The sequence below is a fragment of the Anomaloglossus baeobatrachus genome, chromosome 6 (assembly GCF_048569485.1).
Source record: "Anomaloglossus baeobatrachus isolate aAnoBae1 chromosome 6, aAnoBae1.hap1, whole genome shotgun sequence".
NCBI lineage: Eukaryota > Metazoa > Chordata > Amphibia > Anura > Aromobatidae > Anomaloglossus > Anomaloglossus baeobatrachus.
In genome coordinates, this window is record NC_134358.1 from 401,952,488 (window position 1) to 401,974,274 (window position 21,787).

The 21,787-nt window shown below is 42.1% G+C and overlaps 1 protein-coding gene across 1 annotated transcript in view; it reads right to left on the reverse strand.

The window, feature by feature from the left end:
* EEPD1 (endonuclease/exonuclease/phosphatase family domain containing 1) overlaps positions 1 to 21,787 on the reverse strand; it is a 195,974-nt gene that overhangs the window by 78,229 nt on the left and 95,958 nt on the right. Inside the window, exon 2 of the mRNA XM_075315131.1 lies at positions 10,784 to 10,835. Coding sequence (XP_075171246.1) covers positions 10,784 to 10,835 — 52 coding nt within the window. The remainder of the gene's footprint in view (positions 1 to 10,783; positions 10,836 to 21,787) is intronic.

Below are 21,787 nucleotides of genomic sequence, written 5' to 3' on the forward strand. Positions count from 1 at the left end.
TCAGTCTCTGGGTGGACCAGGTCAGCGGTACACACCACCTGAGCATACATTGAACCCCGCCGGGTAACCCCACAATCCATGGGCTCCGTGGTGAGTGGACACTGGGCTTCCATATGTCCCACCCGCTGGCACCGCCAACATCTAATAGGGAAGGACACCCCCTTGACGAGTTGTCGTTTAGGGTACATAGTTTTCCGGACCTCAGGGACGGAGGGTGCGGCTTCAGACGGGACGGTAGCGGACTCCCGCACCGGTGTCAGCGGTGGGTCCTTGGCCCTAGGCTTGGAGGGGCCGGACCGACGGGCGGTACGCAAAGTCTCAGTGTCCCGTATCAAGTCCTGCGTAGCCACATGCCGCTCTACCAGGGACACTAATTGGTCCAGGGTACTCGGGTCACCCTGTCCGACCCACCGTTGAATGGTGACGGGTAAAGTGCGCACAAAACGATCCACTACTACTCTTTCCACCATTTGCGCCGGGCTCAGAGTGTCAGGCTGCAACCACTTTTTTACAAGATGTAACAAGTCATAGGCCTGGGAGCGTACGGGTTTGGCTTCCTCAAAGAACCACTGATTTACCCGCTGAGCCCGTACATAGGTATTCACCCCCAACCGAGCCAGTATTTCGGCTTTCAGGGTCACATAGTCAATGGCGTCCTCGGTACAGAGGTCCAGGTACGCTTTTTGGGGTTCCCCCGTCAGATAGGGCGACAATACCTCAGCCCACTGCGGGGTCGGCAGCTTTTCCCGCTCGGCCACCCGCTCAAACACCGCCAGGAACGCTTCCACATCATCACCCGGGGTCATCTTTTGCAACGCTTGTCTCACCGCTTTCCGGACGCTGCTGTCGTCATCCGGTCCCGGGGTTGTTGCTGCCGGTCTGGCACGGATCGACTTGGCCAGGAGAACCATCTGTTCTTGGTGCCTTTTTTCCTGCAATTGCAAGGCTTGCTGCTGACGTGCATTGGCCTGCTCCATCTGTTCTTGGTGCACTTGCAAGGATTGCTGCTGACGTGCATTGGCCTGATCCATCTGTTCTTGGAATTTTTTTTCCTGCATTTGCAAGGATTGGAGCAGGTGTGCATTGGTTTGTAGCTGCTGTGCATTAGCCTGTTGCTGCTGTGCATTAGCCTGAGCCAAATGCTTTAGTATGTCCTCCATGGCGTCGCCGGGTTTGGGCTGTAGTATAGCCGCTCGAATCCAGGACATGCGCAGCTGGGTCACCAGGGATGGATGCTACACCTCACCGGCTGTCATGCCCGCCGATTCTCCACCATATGTGAGGTAGCGTCGTCGGCTGCGCTGCAGAAGACACGGGATCCAGGCACCAAGGGTCACAGCACACGGTTTATTCCAAAGAAAAAAGGTCACAATATTACTTGGATGCCTTTCCGGCAGAGAACTCAGGGAGATGTGATCACCCTCTCACACCCGGCACACCTGCCCTTGTTCCTGAATCTATTTATCCCTCCCTTCAGCCTGTAGGGAAAACAGCATTAACCCTATAGTGGATTATCATGGAGTGAGCACAACCGGGGCGAGACATACCGGCCGTCATAGATAACCCCGGTCACAGTCTCACAGTATCAAAAAACACAGACAAAACAAAATACATAAATCACAGTGATTGGGCAGTGGACAGGCTGGTGGTATGCCCACTAAAATGGGGATAAATATACCACTCAGCCAGTCAACTTTTAAATGACCAATTATGATCATATAATCACAATTAGATGTAAATTTTGGATAGGTTCATACCAAATGATGAATACTTATTATACCCACATATAGCCGTAGTTATAATAATTCAGCAAAACCTTTCAAAGGGCATACAACATTATATACAAATAGAGCCCTAGGGAAAAAAAAAGACAGATATAAATGCAATGGCATAAAGCTCACCCGACGCGTTCCCCTCCTCCCAAGGAGGTTCATTGGGGGTATTAATAATTCAATACGTCAGAAAAAAATGGTGATATTGGCTGCTGTAAAGTTACATGAAAGATGAATCCACATTAGATATACTCCAAAGAATATAGATCCACAACATTTATATGAGAAAAGCCATATAATAGTCCTAGATTATCTATGATTGTTCTCATTCTATAGAGGGAACCTACTTATCTAAGGTCCTTCATATAATCTGTTCCAATAGAGCCGATATTCTTATGATTCCGTAATGATACTCTATGAAGAGGATTTCATTTCCACTCAGACTTGTAACTATGTGGGGGAACAGCGACATAAATATAGAGACCTCTCATTAAATTGTATCTTGGGACTATATTTCAGTTTGCAACAGACAAAATGTTGGCCTTTACTGGTCCAAAGGATATTATGGCTCTTGTGTTGTTCTCAGCCTAGATAAACGTTGAGATGTGAGTAGTTGCAGCTCCAATGTCTGCTCACCTGGCCAATATCAACAGTTAAAAGGCGCGGGTGGATCGCAGATCCACGCGTGCCTGGGAGGAAAACATGTCAGCTGTTCAAATCAGCTGACATGTATGGGAATCGCCACAGGCTCACCACGGCAGCCAGCGTGGATTACCCTGACACGATCCATAACGTATCTAGTACGTCATGTGTTGGGAAGAGGTTAATTTGTGGCTGTAACATGAAAAAAATGTTGAAACGTTTACGAGGTATGAATACTTTTTCAAGGCACTGTATAAATGTAGAATTCGGCCGTGTTCCACATAGGGAGAAGGGAATTAAGGGTTGCACATAAAATCCAGCATGACAACCAAAGTCCGGGGAAAGGCAACGAACACTTATACACAGCATACTCTTCCAGAATCATTGCAACACAAGATTGATAATGACCCTAGACATTTTGGCAGCCATTAAATGTGGGGGAACGCCGCACCATTACTTCACTTGATCTTTTGACCTGCTGGTAATATTACATGTGGCTTGGGTGACTATATTTACTTTATTATGTCTTCACATATGTGTATGTATACTACCTTGCCTAGTTAGCATAGCAACTGATAGGGACTCTTTAAACTGCATATGGTTCGGATATACTGCATCCGGCCCTAAGATATAGATTATCTTTGTCTAGGGATTATAGGTCCATTATTTTATTACATAGATAGATAAGTGCTGGGTCCCCCATATCAATTCCATCCATCCCTTGGGTTGGTCCATTCGTTTTATGTATTTTAATAGTTGTAATAAAGATTTATTCAATATTCTTTAATGAAATGGGCTTGCAATTTGAATTATTGGCGTATCTAAAAAGATAAAAGGTGTTCAAAAAGGACAATCCCTTTTACTTTCTATAATAATCTTCCAATATAAAAGCAGTGATTTCGGACCCAGATATGAAAAAAGTGGACTTTTACTAACAAGACCCCGACAATGTGATCTTGTCCATGGGGTCTATTGAGTAAACTATGTATTTTAGCAAGGATGTGTCTTTAGAGGAACTGAACAACACAAAGACCAGTCGTCGTATCCTTTCTTATAAGTAGCACTGTATCATTTCCGTGTTATCTATACAGTGACAACCACATGTAATATCTCAACGTTCATATCCTGGACATATTTTAAATGTAAAAAGTGCATGAACTGAGTTATAATGGGGAATAAAAACAATGTAGGTCTGTTTTATGTTTCCAGAGTAAAATGTAAACCTACTGTGATAAATTTGTCTGTGTGTATGACGCAGCTGGATAATATGATATCTGCTGGCAGGAAACATTATAATTTGGCTCATTGTGCAAATACTTTATCATTTGCAATTTAAAATATTACTAGAATTTTTAAAATCATCATTGCTGTGTTAAAATAAATTCTTTTAACTTTGCATTAATTAATTAGAGTTGTACAGTATATCATTCTAATTTGCATGCATAAAATACATTATGGCTAAACAATTATACAGTGATGTGGTATTTAACCACTTCTGCATCTTAAAGATATCTAAGGAGGGCGTGCACATCAGATAAAAAAAAAAAAAGTTTGAAAGCATGACTGCTAGAAGAATATAGATCCTGACACTATACACAAGTACTCTTAGTGGTCCTTCAGACAACCATATATAGTAAATCCGATGTGTGCTATTTGTCCCTGGATGAAGCATTTCACTGCGAAACGCGCACCAGGTGTGGTGGGTCCCAGTACATATATTTCCAAGATAACATTTCTCTGCCTATAGTTGCTTGAATATTTAACATCATCTACTACTGAATAGTATGAGATAGTTGATTTAAGTACACAGGTATATATAGTCTTTGATAGTTGTGTTGTCTATGAGTGGTACACTTATTACTTCTGCATACTTATCATATTATTGTTCCGTCTATATGAATACAATATACCTTGTGGGTTATTATGCAAATCAAAAAAGGTCCGTGGAGCCTCTGTTAGGAGTCTCAACACAGAAAATAGCCAGATATCCCTCCGGGAAGGACCTAGGAAAGGAGTGGCTCATTTAAGGAGACCACCATAACCACCATATTAAGTGGCCCTTTTAGTCAATATCCAACTCTTTGACGAGTTTCAGGATATGACAAGGGAAATACCAAGGCCAGGTATCCATCCAGAGACAGCTGTTTCGGAGTATTGCCCCTCATCAGTGTGGAGTAGGATTCTGCCAGGTGGGAGCAATTCCTAGTAGACCAGCAAGACAAAACAATTACTGATCTCAGGGAGACCAGCCAGAGAAAACACTGCCGGCAGCCAGCAAAGGCGCTCAACACAGTGAAATCTTAGGTGCATTGCCCCCTGGGAAGTATGCAAATCAAAAAAGTCGTCAAAGAGTTGGATATTGACTAAAAGGGCCACTTAATATGGTGGTTATGGTGGTCTCCTTAAAAAGAGCCACTCCTTGGCTAGGTCCTTCCCGGGGGAATATCTGGCTATTTTCTGTGTTGAGACTCCTAACAGAGGCTCCACGGACCTTTTTTGATTTTGCATACTTCCCAGGGGGCAATGCACCTAGGATTTCACTGTGTTGAGCGCCTTTGCTGGCTGCCAGCAGTGTTTTCTCTTGTGGGTCATTATGGCATTTATTATTGATTTGCAGAGTTTATTTTTATACACATGTATTATGATCCTTTTCTTCCAGTTGTACCCACCATTAACCTCATTGGTGTTATCTTGCTGTACATAGATGTTTTTAATATAATATATATTTCTTATGTGAATTTTGTATGAATAAAGTTATTTTTTTGGCCAGTGAAAACAGCCTTTCTTCTGGGGTTAGCTTTACACGCTGCAGTTGATAGTGATTGTGCATTTAAAGAGCGTGACAGAGGGAGATCACTCCCTCTGTCACTCTATTGGTTATTGACAGCACGATTGCAATGAGTCAAAAGTTGCTATTACAACTGGAACTCTAAGAATGGCCTCCAGTGTGCCATAGATCAAAGTTTAAAAGACACTCGTAATGCAAGATGCACGATCTATTAGGTAGCCTGTCAGTATACCATGGACAGGTTTCGTAATGCATTGTGCTAAATAATTAGTGCGAGTTATCTGCATATGTAATCAAAGAATCGTGATCAAGATTACAGTGTTGAAAAAAAAAAAAATACAAAAAAGAAATACACATTTTTAGAATAAAATTGTTTAATCTAATAACTAAAATAGATAGATAGCCAGATAGCCATCCCAAAAACAAATATATCTAAAATAAACCAATATTCCCATTTTTGTTTATTCCACATCCCATAAAATGAAATAAAAAAATGATTAAAAATTCATATGTATCCCAAAATCGTACAAATACTAACTACGGTTTGTTATGCAAGAAAACCCTAAAACAAGCCCTCAATGAGCTCTGTACTGGGAAAAGAAAAAGGCTATGGCTCGCAGAACACAAAAAACCCATATATTTTAGTTAAAAAGTGATTTCCTTGTGCAAAAGTAGTAAAACATAAAGTCACAAATTGAGTATTAAGGCCCATAACGACATAGCTAACAAGATGTCGTTGGGGGTCACGGAATTCGTGAGCCACATCCGTCCTTGTTAGCGACGTCGTTGCGTGTGACACCTACGAACGACCGCTAACGATCAAAAATACTCACCTTATCGTTGACACGTTGTTCTAATCCCAAATATCGTTGATGGTGCTGGATGCAGGTTGTTCGTCGTTCCTGAGGCAGCACACATCGCTATGTGTGACACCCCAGGAACGACGAAAAGCTTACCTGCATCCTCCGGCAACGAGGTGGGCGTCCCTTTCTTTCGGCTGCTCTCCGCCCCTCCGCTTCTATTGGACGGCTGCCGTGTGACGTCGCTGTGATGCCGCACGAACCGCCCCCTTAGAAAGGAGGCGGTTCGCCGGCCACAGAGACGCCGCTAGGCAGGTAAGTCCATGTGACTGGGACTAACTATATTGTGCGCCACGGGCAGCGATTTGCCCGTGACGCACAAACGATGGGGGCAGGTGCTTTCACGAGTGACATCACTAGCGATGTCGCTGCATGTAAAGCCCCCTTTACTGTAATCTTATTGACATTTACTATACATCTGTATATCTTTACTTACCCCGCACGGAGAAGGCAACAAAAAATAAAAACAAATAGGAAAACTTTGCCAGAATTGGAGATTTTTTTTTTGTTACCCCCTACAAAAAATTGGAATAAAAAGATGATCAAAAAGTCATATGTACTCAAAAATGGAACAGAGGGAAGCTACATGTTGTCACACAAGAAAAATAAGAGCTCTTATACCTCTGTGGACGGAAAAAATTTAAGCTTATGAGTCTTCGAATTTGGTTACGCCAGAACAAATTATATTTATCAGAGTAAGTATTGTATAAAAATAATAACCCTACATAAATATGGTATTGCCATAATTGTGCTGCCCCGCAGAATAAAGTTAACACTTTTATTTCTGCAACAAAAGAAATCGTAAAATTTACAAATGTCAAAAACGAACAAAATTCCTATTTTTTCTTCTCATAAAGAGTTAATAATAATAATAACAGTTAGACATTGGATTGATATGTGGTTTAGAAAATTATTGATGCCCATCTGTTAAGGGGTGTGGAGAAGTGACAAAGAGTGTGAATCAGATGGAAAGGGCTGAGGCTTAGGCGGGCTTTGCACACTACGACATCGCAGGTGCGATGTCGGTGGGGTCAAATTGAAAATGACGCACTTCCGGCATCGCATGCGACATCGTAGTGTATAAAGCCTAGATGATACGATTAACGAGCGCAAAAGCGTCGTAATCGTATCATCGGTGCAGAGTCGGCGTAATTCATAATTACGCTGACGCGACGGTCCGATGTTGTTCCTCGCTCCTGCGGCAGCACACATCGCTGTGTGTCAAGCCGCAGGAGCGAGGAACATCTCCTACCGGCGTCACCGTGGCTTCCGTAGGTTATGCGGAAGGAAGGAGGTGGGCAGGATGTTTACATCCTGCTCATCTCCGCCCCTCAGCTCCGATTGGCCGCCTGCCGTGTGACGTCGCAGTGACGCCGCACGACCCGCCCCCTTAACAAGGAGGCGGGTCGCCGGCCACAGGGACGTCGCACGGCAGGTGAGTGTGTGTGTGAAGCTGGCGTAGCGATAATTTTTGCTACGCCAGCTATCACCACATATCGCTGCTGCGACGGGGGCGGGCACTATCGCACTCGGCATCGCAGCATCGGCCTGCGATGTCGCAGTGTGCAAAGTGCCCCTTAAAATGCAACTATGTCCACAAAAAAAGTGGCACAAAGTCAGCCAAGAGGACACAAGTGTCATACTGTGAGAGCCACGGTGATAAATTTGGCACATTTTTTTTAGATTGCCCAGTGTGAATTTGCATTGTCTATATATTTCACAGGATTAGAGAGAGAGGGGAGCCAGCATGATCTGAAAATGGCATGCATCATATAAAAAGTGCAAATTCACAGATTTATTCCAACTGTACTGTAATATAAATGAGATTTTTAGCAAATAATTCATCAATTCTTTGAGCCACCCCTGCCAACGTCACGGCAAATCTCAATAGGGGGGTCCTACTCTATATTCTGTATTTCATGTGCCATGCGGCCTCCTAGATAAAGTTAAAAGCAGAACCATAATGGAGCACACATACCTGTAACCTGTATATATAACCGCTTTCATGTTGCAAAAGAGGCAATTGTGGATAGAGGCCAGCCCAGGTCCCAGCATGTGGAGCAAGCTCTACACATACCAGGACTATATCAGAACTGACCCTCCCAGTGCCAGAGAGCAACCATTGATAAAGGCGGACCAGATCCAAGTATGGTGCTTAATTAGCAATGCCTGTAGAAAGGGTGAGGCAACTGAATGTGTACAGCTACCAACAGGAGGAATATATTGCAAACCAAGATCAGGCGTGCATAGCATGGTGGTGACCAGCCACCAGACATTTGTAGCATAACTACAACCAGAGAGAGAGGGGAGCCAGTACGATCTGAAAATGGCATGCATCATATAAAAAGTGCAAATTCACAGATTTATTCCAACTGTACTGTAATATAAATGAGATTTTTAGCAAATAATTGATCAATTCTTTGAGCCACCCCTGCCAACGTCACGGCAAATCTCAATAGGGGGGTCCTACTCTATATCCTGTATTTCATGTGCCATGCGGCCTCCTAGATAAAGTTAAAAGCAGAACCATAATGGAGCACACATACCTGTAACCTGTATATATAACCGCTTCTATGTTGCAAAAGAGGCAATTGTGGATAGAGGCCAGCCCAGGTCCCAGCATGTGGAGCAAGCTCTACACATACCAGGACTATATCAGAACTGACCCTCCCAGTGCCAGAGAGCAACCATTGATAAAGGCGGACCAGATCCAAGTATGGTGCTTAATTAGCAATGCCTGCGGAAAGGGTGAGGCAACTGAATGTGTACAGCTACCAACAGGAGGATTGATTTTGGTTTGCAATGTATTCCTCCTGTTGGTAGCTGTTCAGATTCAGCTACCTCACCCCTTTCCACAGGCAATGCTAATTAAGCACCATTCTTGGATCTGGTCCGCCTTTATCAATGGTTGCTGTTTGCCACTCGGAGGATCAGTTCTGATTTAGTCCTGGTATGTGTAGAGCTTGCTCCACATGCTGGGACCTGGGCTGGTCTCTATCCACAATTGCCTTTTTTGCAACATGGAAGCGGCTATATACAGGTTACAGGTATGTGTGCTCCATTATGGTTCTGCTTTTAACTTTATCTAGGAGGCCGCATGGCACATGAAATACAGAATGTAGAGTAGGACCCCCCTATTGAGATTTGCCGTGACGTTGGCAGGGGTGGCTCAAAAAATTGATCAATTATTTGCTAAAAATATCATTTTTTTTATTATAGTACAGTTGGAATAAATCTGTGAATTTTCACTTTTTATATGATGCATGCCAATTTCAGATCGTGCTGGTTCCTTTTTTTCTCTGTTTTGACCGTAGTTATGCTACAATTCTGGTGACTGACCATCACTATACCATGCATGCCTGATTTTGGTTTGCAATGTATTCCTCCTGTTGGTAGCTGTTCAGATTCAGCTACCTCACCCCTTTCCACAGGCAATGCTAATTAAGCACCATTCTTGGATCTGGTCCGCCTTTATCAATGGTTGCTGTTTGGCACTGGGAGGATCAGTTCTGATATAGTCCTGGTATGTGTAGAGCTTGCTCCACATGCTGGGACCTGGGCTGGTCTCTATCCACAATTGCCTTTTTTGCAACATGGAAGCGGCTATATACAGGTTACAGGTATGTGTGCTCCATTATGGTTCTGCTTTTAACTTTATCTAGGAGGCCGCATGGCACATGAAATACAAAATGTAGAGTAGGACCCCCCTATTGAGATTTGCCGTGACGTTGGCAGGGGTGGCTCAAAAAATTGATCAATTATTTGCTAAAAATCTCATTTTTTTATTATAGTACAGTTGGAATAAATCTGTGAATTTTCACTTTTTATATGATGCATGCCAATTTCAGATCGTGCTGGTTCCTTTTTTTCTCTGTTTTGACCGTAGTTATGCTACAATTCTGGTGACTGACCATCACTATACCATGCACGCCTGATTTTGGTTTGCAATGTATTCCTCCTGTTGGTAGCTGTTCAGATTCAGCTTCCTCACCCCTTTCCACAGGAAATGCTAATTAAGCACCATTCTTGGATCTGGTCCGCCTTTATCAATGGTTGCTGTTTGGCACTGGGAGGATCAGTTCTGATATAGTCCTGGTATGTGTAGAGCTTGCTCCACATGCTGGGACCTGGGCTGGTCTCTATCCACAATTGCCTTTTTTTGCAACATGGAAGCGGCTATATACAGGTTACAGGTATGTGTGCTCCATTATGGTTCTGCTTTTAACTTTATCTAGGAGGCCGCATGGCACATGAAATACAGAATGTAGAGTAGGACCCCCCTATTGAGATTTGCCGTGATGTTGGCAGGGGTGGCTCAAAAAATTGATCAATTATTTGCTAAAAATCTCATTTTTTTATTATAGTACAGTTGGAATAAATCTGTGAATTTTCACTTTTTATATGATGCATGCCAATTTCAGATCGTGCTGGTTCCTTTTTTTCCTTATTTCACAGGATTAGTAAAATGTATGTGTTCCGAGACATCTTGGTTATTTTATACCAAAAGGAAAGTGATTTGTGCTTTAAAACCTCCATCATTTCAGAAACTTTCACTGCTTTCTTTTTTTCTGAAGAAGTCAAGTGATCCTAATAACTATCAATTATAAGTATGATTATGACATAACAACGGCATAACTACTGTCAGGTGATATCCGAGGCAGTAGGGCATATATAGCATACATGTACGAGATTATACAAATCAGTAAAAGAATATCCGTTACCTTTTCGAGAGCATCTTTATCTGTCAGCTCCTGAACAGCTACAAGCTTGATGCTGAGGATGAAATGAAAGATTATTAAGTAACGGCTATAGAGTGTGAAAAAACGGCTATAGAGTATAAAATACTAATAAAATACTAGGATAACCTTTACTGTCATGTGTTGAAAGTAAAAAAAAAAAGCATCAGTGTTTGTTTCCAGAAAAGAATTAGAACAGTAGAGCCATTCGAATAGTATGGTATTTGTTATAGTTTTGCGCCAGTTATGCCAATATACCACCGTTGGAGGGGATTGGCAGCATCTTGCTGTCGATCAGCATTCTGTAAAAAATATATTAACACAAGAAAGTTTTGGAAACATGTTTCTTGATAGTGTGTCTTATTCCAATTCCCAGAAGCTTTTTTATTTCTAGACAAAGGCTGCAGACGTCTTGGACTACCCAAAGCACGCATTGCTTTCTCAGTCTGACACCGCACCTGTTCTTGAAAGCATCAACTGAGAAAAGGGAAAGTGGTTCACATCAAAGGGGTTTTCCAGTCTAAAATGACAAGTCTTCATCACATCACAAACTGATTGCGGAAGATTTGCCGATATTAGAGCCGGGAATGGCAGTAACAAGGATGCGAATATGCCATATGAAAACCCCAGCAAGAATCCGACTAGATGGGCATAGCCTCGCTCAATACACTGGCATTGATTGAGGCCACTCTCATCTAGTCGAATTCTGGCTGGCAGTCTGCATATCACATGCTCGCGTCCACATGACCGCCGCTCCCAGCTCTGACACCGCCAAATCAACACAGTGCGTGTGCACAAAAATGTTGCAAATTTTTGTATTTTTACATCATGCCCTGGAAAAGATGCGGTACGGCAAAGTCTTCCTGGCAAGTTCATCAAAACTTATGCCACTCTTGACTGGGGTAACAGTTCACACTTGTAAGATGTGCCTAATTCATTAATGGATTGGATGCATCTTACTCTAGAGGTGACTTGATTAAAACTGGAGTACAAAATGTCCGTCTTAATGAAAAGGCCAATAGTGTGTGAATAAAATTATATATCTCTATCACAAACTCCTAATAACTAGATTCCATTTATGACCTTGAGCAGCAATTGCTGACTATCCAAAAATCTAAAAGTTACCCGCCCAAAGTGACACTTGACAGCTTACTGGCAGAATAATAATTTACCAACAAACCGATACCGGTAACACAAACAGATTGGCCAAACAAAAGGTAAACAATGGTTAAGTGTGGATTGTAATCATACACATAAACACAGCACATCAGAATGTAACCAAAACCTGCAGGAGCCACATAAATCCAGTCAGAGTTGTTTTCCAAGTTCCATCCAGCAATTTACTGCGTGTACTGTACAGTCTCAGAACACAAGCACGGATCTTTATCATCTACAAATACTGTAAACCATTATTGAGAATTCATGTGATTTATTTTTTTTAGGATTTTTTCCCAGTAAAATTAGCTTTGCTATAAATCGATGCGAGTTTCCTTTCTCTTCTCTAATACAGAACACATAAGGAGAGAATGCATGTCTTCCCGGGGGACTTGTTTTACAAGAATTACTGTCATACCAATAACTGAAGACATTACTGGGCACCATACTAAGCAAATGGAATATTTCCATTTTAGTAACATTACTCAATTCTATTTTTCAGATGAACTGTTAAGTCGTCAAATTGCTAAATCTCTTAACTGAAGAATTTTTAGTGTTTCTGACGCATAAATATGAATGGTCCCGTGCCCACGGAGCTTATCTGGACATAGAGTTAGATGGTGACCATTATATTATGCCCACTAGTATTAATAAAGGAATAATTGGGATCAAATGTTGTCTCAGTAGCTTCTAAGGTATTGGTGTCTTAGCAAAAGACAACAGAACAGATGGGAGCAAACAAAAGCTGAAGGGATTGAATAATATAACTTTGGCATCAGACAGACTATCTATTTAGAACAAAAAACCTTTTTTGGACTCATATATGTCCAGTTTTTGCTGATTGCCATTGTATTTATGGTGCCTGTATCAGTCTGGGGATTTATATTTGTAATTGCCATATTGCTGGTTTTTCCTGGTTGTGCTTCTTTTAACTCATTCATCTGTATGTCCACCTTTGCACTGATCAATAAATAATTATTATATGTTTTCACATCAATTGGACGGTTGGTCGTTTTCTTCTTTTTTGTTCTACATTAACCCATTGCGACTTGTCCAGTTAAATATGTAGTCAGAGTTGTTGTCAATTATAAACTAAGTAGTGTTGGTATAAATTAATCAATGTCGACATGCAACTCTTAGTCCTGTGTATTTTCTCTGTTTGTAACTTGTATTTATTAACTGTGTTTGGCACAGATTGTCACACAGGTATTATGGACTACAAAGCCAAAGAAACTGTTTGGCTTCAACAGATTGACCAGGCTTTTGGTGGGCCTACTGTTTCGACCACGACAAATGGAGATCAGGATTTGGAGGATTTATGGTCTGAAATTCAAAATATGCTTATTAAACGTACAAGACTATGGTGGAATCGTATGTTTTTGGAAAAATATGTATCACACCATCTCATTCCCCGGGGGCTTCGTATTCGGGTTACCCCCAGTTTTATCGTTGATGATGATAATTTTATTTCCAAATGGGAAGAGGCGTGCAATTTATGCTCTACTACACTGATGCAATTGCTGATTGGGCTAAATTCTGATTCTCTTTTGAAATTGGACCAATCCCTGGATGCGAAGCAGACCTTATTTCGTACATTATGTCCTGAGGATAAGGTATTATCATATGAAAATCAGATTGAGAAAAAGTTGGATGGGATTGTAAAGAAGATCCATGAGGTTCAGTTATCTAAATTGACCCGTGATAAAAAAGATCTTTCACAGAATTTGATATATAATTGGAGAAAACCTATAACTAACCTTGGGAACAATAATGAATTGACATCCTATTCATCGGTTACTTCTCTTAGTGACCAATCTGACATAGCTCCTCAAATGATCACAAGATCAGGGATACGGAGGACTCATAATTCTGCTTACCGTCCGCATAAACGACAAATATTTGGTAACAAGAAATCTTCTAACAAGGTAATTAATTTGAGCACATATGAATTAACTCCTACAGATTTGTCTCTACTAAATAAGGGTCTTACATTCTCTCCAACTGCTAGTTTTGATGAGTTTGATGCTATTAAGGATTTACATATATTCGCTAGATCTTTAATTTTTAAAAAACATTTCTATAATGAGACGCTGCACTCTCTTTTCCCCTCTGATGAGGAACAATCAGCACTAAAAATATTGGAAGAACTATCTGCAGAGCATATTGGGGGGGAGGGGAGTATTATTCCATCATCCATTAGACCTAAGTCTAAAAAGTTTCCCCCTCTAAACTCATGCATAAATGTTGATTTATTTGTGCAAGTAGTGTCCCAACAGTTTAATAAAATATCGCATCAAATTGTCAATGATAACCTTACTGACCAGGAACGCAGGAGACTAAGGGAAATCCAACAAATTCCAGATATAATAATTAAACCTGCCGACAAAGGTGGTAACATTGTCATCTGGCCGACCCTACTATATGAAAGGGAGGTGTTTCGTCATCTGCACGATCAGATTTGTTATAAAAAGATGACGTTCAACCCCCTATTATCCTTCAAGAAACAATTGTCGGATATTATTGGAGCGGCCATGGATGACAATGTTATCACCAAAGAATTAGCAACAGCTCTGCAGGTTTTGGAACCGACTATTGCTACCCTATATCTCCTGCCAAAGATCCATAAAAACAGAGACAACCCACCTGGAAGGCCGATAATATCGGGATGTGGCAATTATTTAGAAAATGTCAACAAGTGGATTGATTATCACCTTAAACCCCTGGTTGAATGTCTTCCTTCGTATTTGCAAGATACTGGAGATTTACTAAGGAAAGTAGATGGCCTTTGTGTTGGTGACGATACCATCCTTGTCACCGGAGATATAGAGTCTCTCTATACTAGTATTAGACATCATGATGGGCTTTCAGCCACTGGTTTCTTCCTTAATATGTCAAATTTACCCAAACCCTTAATTAATCTGATTAAGGAATTATTGCAGTTTTCCCTTACCCACAACTTTTTCATTTTCAAAGGGTCCTTCTACCTACAGCTCCAGGGAACTGCGATGGGTGCGTCCTTCGCACCATCTTATGCCAACTTGTTCCTGGGGCTGTGGGAGAGGGACCTGTTCCTGTCAGATCGGGGGTCGTCGATGGATCGTGTTCTTTTTTGGACGCGGTACATCGACGACATTTTCCTGATCTGGCAGGGACCCTTGGATCATTTACATCAATTTATGTCCCAACTAAATGACAATAATTATAATATCAAAATTACATATCAGTGGTCCAACACTCAAGTGGAATTCTTGGATGTCATTCTTAAGAAAGATGCCACCAATCATATTCAGACTGACCTTCATAGGAAATCCACTTCTACAAATGCGCTTTTACACGCTTCTTCGGCCCATCCTAAACATATGATCCAAGCCATCCCCATTGGCCAATTCTTACGGCTTCGGAGAATATGTTCCACCGAATCGGATTTTGAAAAACAGGCCATAGACATGCGACAACGTTTTAAAGATAGGGGCTACAGTAATAGAGCCATAAAACGTGCCTATCACCGGGCTAAATACTCTACCCGTGAATCCATATTATATACAAAAAATGAAAAATGTAGTTCAGACACTATACGCTTTATTACAAGCTTTCATGCTCAATCAGCTTCTATGCGTAAATGTCTAGAAGGAGCCTGGCCTATTTTACAAGCCGATCCGGTTTTGAATAAAATTCTCCCTAACCGACCTAAAATCACCTTTCGGCGAGCAAAAAACCTTTATGATACCCTAATACATAGCCACCATCAAGGTGATACTCAACGTACTCTTATTAGCTCTAGTGCAATGACCTCCAGACGGGGATGCGCGCCTTGTGGCGGATGTGTTGCCTGCCCTAATATCGACAAAAGTGATACATTCACGGACTCATCAGGACTTAAGACCTATCGTATAAAAAAATCTATAACTTGTAGTACGAAAGCTGTTATATACTATGCTATGTGTCCATGTTTCAAAATCTATATTGGCCTTACCACGCGCCAACTCAAAGTTCGAGTCCGTGAACATGTATTGGGCATTATGGCGGCATCTGGACAGGTAGACGCATCCTCTCTGAAGACATTGCCCAAACATTTTCGTGAACATCACAATTGTGATGCATCCTTACTTAGAGTTAAGGGTATTGACGCCATCAATGCTTCTGTCAGAGGTGGATCGGTTAGTAAACGATTGGGACAAATGGAAACACGATGGATTTGGACACTTTCCACCTTGTATCCATCAGGCCTGAATGAAAATATTAGTTTTGTTCCATTTTTATAATGATCTTCCTCCATATCATAGGATCTCCATATTATCGGTTTTATTGTTTTTATGTTTTCTGATTGATTTTAACTGCACTTTTTTTTATTGCTATGCACAGGCTCGTTGATTTCAAAAAATCTTTTTCCATTATGGGTGCGTTCGGAACATCAGGGTCTGCAGATCAGCATTTCCTGGGGTCAAGATTAATTATTCCCGTGAAGATCAAGAACTTGCCATTTTTTGGATTTTTCCATTGTGGATCAAGCTTTTTAATATCTTTCATTTTCTCCCCCCCCTTTTCCCCTCCCCCCTTTTCCCCTTTCCTCCCCCCCCCCTCCTTTCCCCGCCCCTTTAACCTTCCCCCCCCCCCCCTCCCTTCCTCCCACAAATTCATTGTTATGTTATTAGGATATACTCTTGCCACATATCGAGTTTGATACCTGGATTGTGGCCGGTTTATATGTTGATTTGTGTTGTCCCTCTGTAGGGCTAACTCTATATGCCCATTCATCCGTGGTAGCTATAATCATACCACAATATGATGAAGTTTAGATTGAGGAATATGAGTATATTACAAAGTATATTTTGTCATAGATTGGTGGTTATGAATTCAGTTTTACCACGGATATTTATATGTGCAAGTTTCTTCTTCCTTCTTCTTCTATTATGACTGTTATGTATTTGACCACCGCATGCTGTATCTAGTGACTATTATTATCAATTTATGATATTATCTTCTATTTTTTTATTTGATAATCTATTGGGCATGTGAATGTACTGTACTATGGCCATGGATGCTTCTGACCCCAATTATGGAGATGCACTGTTACTTATATATATTTCTTGGAGTGCATCTCCATATATAACTATTTTATGCTGAATTCACCCACTTTGCCACTATCACCATGCGGATCACCGGTACGCATGCGTGCCCCCTTGCATGCGGCGCCCTCCGGATAGCGGCGTCTCTATGGGCGTGTGCTGCCGGATCATGTGTTGTGATCTGACGTCACCCGCCCTTGACGCGGCGTCCGGCGAGCGTCGCGTGTTGCTGTGGCGACGCATGCGTCACTTGCGGTGATACCGTATTGTGATTGGCACGCACCTCCTTTATTAGAGCTCGTTGCATAGCATAACTCCACCCCCCCTGACGAAGGCGGTTGCCGAAACGGCCGTCGGGTAGGCGGAAATTCCGGCTGGTCACAATCCTTGACAAACACGTGGTAAGTGTGAGCGCGGTGCTAGATGGTATTGGCTTGTATTTGAGACCATTCACGTCTTTTGATGTATCCGACCATGCAGTTATGTGATGGACCGTGCTCACCTCTCCACGTGGCCCCTATATGATTGTGCAGGCACCAGTATAGTGTCCTCTGTGAGAATTGGATATTAGGTTACATGGAGGTTATATTTCATATGGTGTATTAAGATAGTCACATGGTATGGTCAATTATTATATAGGCAATAATTTTTATGGAAATAATTCCTTAATTAAATTTAACCATGTGTCTTCCAACTCTTTTGGACTCATATATGTCCAGTTTTTGCTGATTGCCATTGTATTTATGGTGCCTGTATCAGTCTGGGGATTTATATTTGTAATTGCCATATTGCTGGTTTTTCCTGGTTGTGCTTCTTTTAACTCATTCATCTGTATGTCCACCTTTGCACTGATCAATAAATAATTATTATATGTTTTCACATCAATTGGACGGTTGGTCGTTTTCTTCTTTTTTTGTTCTACATTAACCCTTTGCGACTTGTCCAGTTAAATATGTAGTCAGAGTTGTTGTCAATTATAAACTAAGTAGTGTTGGTATAAATTAATCAATGTCGACATGCAACTCTTAGTCCTGTGTATTTTCTCTGTTTGTAAAGACTATCTATTTACTAGCAAAAAACGACATAGCCTAGCCCAGGTCTAATGTGTTTCTAAAAATATAATAGAATACATTAGTACGTGTATGAGTAAGTGTATGATGTAAATTTTGCATATAATTTTTCAATCTTCCTCATCTTGTCTATATCTGCAGAGTGATGAAAACGTCTTCATGAATTAGATTATTGATATCCCATATGAAACATTTATGGCATACACAGTCACTTAATAAGTGAGGACACTATACATAGGACACTACAAATGCTATATTCTGGACCTTAACTTTAGTATAAAATCACAGATCTTGACTGACCCTAATTGTAACCCCTAAATGAACATTGGGTAAACACCGATACTGTAATGCCAAACAATTTTTACATTTCCATGACTATCTGATATGTTGAAGGAAATTTGGGTTTAGGTCTGACTATAAAATTCTAATCCGTAAAAAAACCCCCAAAATGACAGTCCACCGGGGATTCACCTAAAAAAGGGGAGACGTTCCTGGAGGAAGCTGTGGTCAGCCAAACATTTTCCCTGCTGCGAAATATAGTACAACATAGTGGATATTTTACTGGATTAGAGCAGATCTACCGTCTGATTTATAAATAGGGAGTCCTGAGAAGGAGAGGTGCTTAACTAAATGAGCCAGCCCACTGCAAACACAACGCTGCTGACACGCCGGTACATGTAATGCTCTCCGCTGTCAAATACAACCAGAAAAGGGGGAAGCTGAGACCACATTATTGGAAGATTGATCTACTGTTTTCTTTAACTGATTTACTTTTAGATTAGGAACATATCCAAACATAAAGGGTTTTTTATTGGGGAAAAACCTAAAAGTGTAACTGTAGTTTCATGAGAACTTGCAGCAGAATATCTACAGTGCCTTGCGAAAGTAGTCAGCCCCTTTGAATTAATTTTTTAACCTTTTCCCACATTTCAGGCTTCAAACATAAAGATAAAAAATTTAAATTTTATGGTGAAGAATCAACAAGTGGGACACAAATGTGAAGGTCAACGATCTTTATTGCTTATTTTACATTTTTGCAAAAAATAATAAACTGAAAATTGAGCCGTGCAATATAATTCGGCCCCTTTACTTTCAGTGCAGCAAATTCACTCCGGAAGTTCATTGAGGATTTCTGAATGATTCAATGTTGTCCTAATTGACTAATGATGATAAATATAAGCCACCGGTGTGTAATCAAGTCTCCGTATAAATGCACCTGCTCTGTGATAGTCTCAGTGTTCTGTTTAAAGCGCAGATAGCATCATGAAGACCAAGGAACACAACAGGCAGGTCCGTGATACTGTTGTGGAGACGTTTACAGCCGGATTTGGTTGCAAAAAGATTTCCAAAACTTTAAACATCCCAAGAAGCACTGTGCAAGCAATCATATTGAAATGGAAGGACTATCATACCGCTGCAAATCTACCAAGATTGATCAGAGATGCAGCCAAGAGGCCCATGATCACTCTGCATGAACTGCAGAGATCTACAGCTGAGTTGAGAGAGTCTGTCCATAGGACAACAATCAGTCATACATTGCACAATCTGGCCTTTATGGAAGAGTGGCAAGCAGAAAGCCATTTCTCAAAGATATCATAAAAAGTTTAATTTAAAATGTTTGCCACAAGCCACCCGGGAGACACACCAAACATGTGGAAGAAGGTGCGCTGGTCAGATGAAACCAAAAATCCAACTTTTTGTTTGGCTACCAAACGATATGTTTGGCATAAAAGCAACACAGCTCATCACCCTGAACACACTATCCCCACTGTCAAACATGGTGGTGGAAGCATCATGGTTTGGGCCTGCTTTTCTTCAGCAGGGACAGGGAAAATGGTTAAAATTGATGGGAAGATGGATGGAGCCAAATACAGGACCATTCTTGAAGAAAACCTGTTGGAGTCTGCAAAAGAAACTGAGACTAGGACGGAGATTTGTCTTTCAACAAAACAATGATCCAAAACATAAAGCAAAATCTACAATGTAATGGTTCACAAATAAACGTATCCAGGTGTTAGGCTACATGCGCACGCTGCTTTTTTTGCTGCTTTTTTGCTGCTTTTTTGGCTGCAGTTTTGTCAGCAGAACTTTCTGACATCTGACTTCCCAGGAAAGTCTATGAGAAGTCAGATTTGTCATGCGCACATTGCAGTTTATTTGTCAGCGGTTTTTTTGTCAAAAGTTTGTGACAAAAAAAATGCAGCATGTTCATTCTTCCTGCGTTTTTGTCAACATTTGTCACCCATTGAAATCAATGAGGGCATCAAAAACGCAGGAAAAATGCATGCTAATCAAAAGTGGTGCATTTTACCTGCCTTTTACCTGCGTTTTTGGTACCAAAAACGCAGGTGATTTGTCAGGAAGTGAGGTCAGGCAAGTGGTCCCGTCCCGTCCTCCATGTGTTCCCCGAAGTACCGCTGTCCCCAGGGGAGATGATGTGGAGGATGGGACTATCAGCAGTGGCGGCAGCGAGAGGGAAAAATCAATGTTTTCAGCTGCTAATGTCCATCCCCCTCTCGCTGCCGCCGCTGATAGTCCCGTCCTCCACGTGTTCCCCGAAGTACCGCTGTCCCCAGCGTGCACGCACAGGGGAGATGATGTGGAGGACGGGACTATCAGCGGCGGCAGCGAGAGGGGGATGGACATTGGCAGCTGAAAACATTGATTTTTCCCTCTCGCTGCCGCCACCGCTGATAGTCCCGTCCTCCACGTGTTCCCCGAAGTACCACTGTCCCCAGCATGCACGCACAGGGGAGATGATGTGGAGGACGGGACTATCAGCGGCGGCGGCAGCTAGAGGGAAAAATCAATGTTTTCAGCTGCCAATGTCCATCCCCCTCTCGCTGCCGCCGCTGATAGTCCTGTCCTCCACGTGTTCCCCGAAGTACCGCTGTCCCCGCACAGGGGAGATGATGGACCCCTCTCGCTGCCACCGGCACCGCTGATAGTCCCGTCCTCCACGCTCCTGTCAGCTCCACGCAGTAGCGCGATCAGCTGAGCTGTCACTGAGGTTACTCGCGGCCACCGCTGGATTCAGCGGTGGCCGCGGGTAACCTCAGTGACAGCTCAGCTGATCGCGCGGCTGTCTTCAGTTGTTGTGTGGAGGTGACAGGAGCGGCGGTGTCTGCTGCTTCTCCGGTCACCTCCATGCAGCAGAGGTGGAAGCGACGCTGGACCATCCTGGATTACACCGGACATGGAGGGCTTTGTCGGGGTTAATAAATTGGTAATGAGGGAATGTGTTTGTGTTTTTTATTTCTAATAAAGGATTTTTCGGGTGTGTGTGTTTATTTACTGTAATTTACAGATTAATCATGGAAGGAATCTCGGGGAGACGCCTGACATGATTAATCTAGGACTTATTGGCAGCTATGGGCTGCCAATAACTCCTTATTATCCCGATTTGCCAACGCACCAGGGCAAATCGGGAAGAGCCGGGAACAGTTCCAGAACTGTCGCATCTAATGGATGCGGCCATTCTGGGCGGCTGCTGACTGATATTGTTAGGCTGGGGTCTCCCCATAACGTGGAGCTCCCCATCCTGAGAATACCAGCCTTCAGCCGTATGGATTTATCTGGCTGGCATTAAAATTGGGGGGGACTGCACGCCAGTTTTTTTAAATTATTTATTTCTATTTTTTTTTTTTCCAATTCAACAAGCTTTATGGGCTTGTTTGAACTGAAAAATACATGAAACA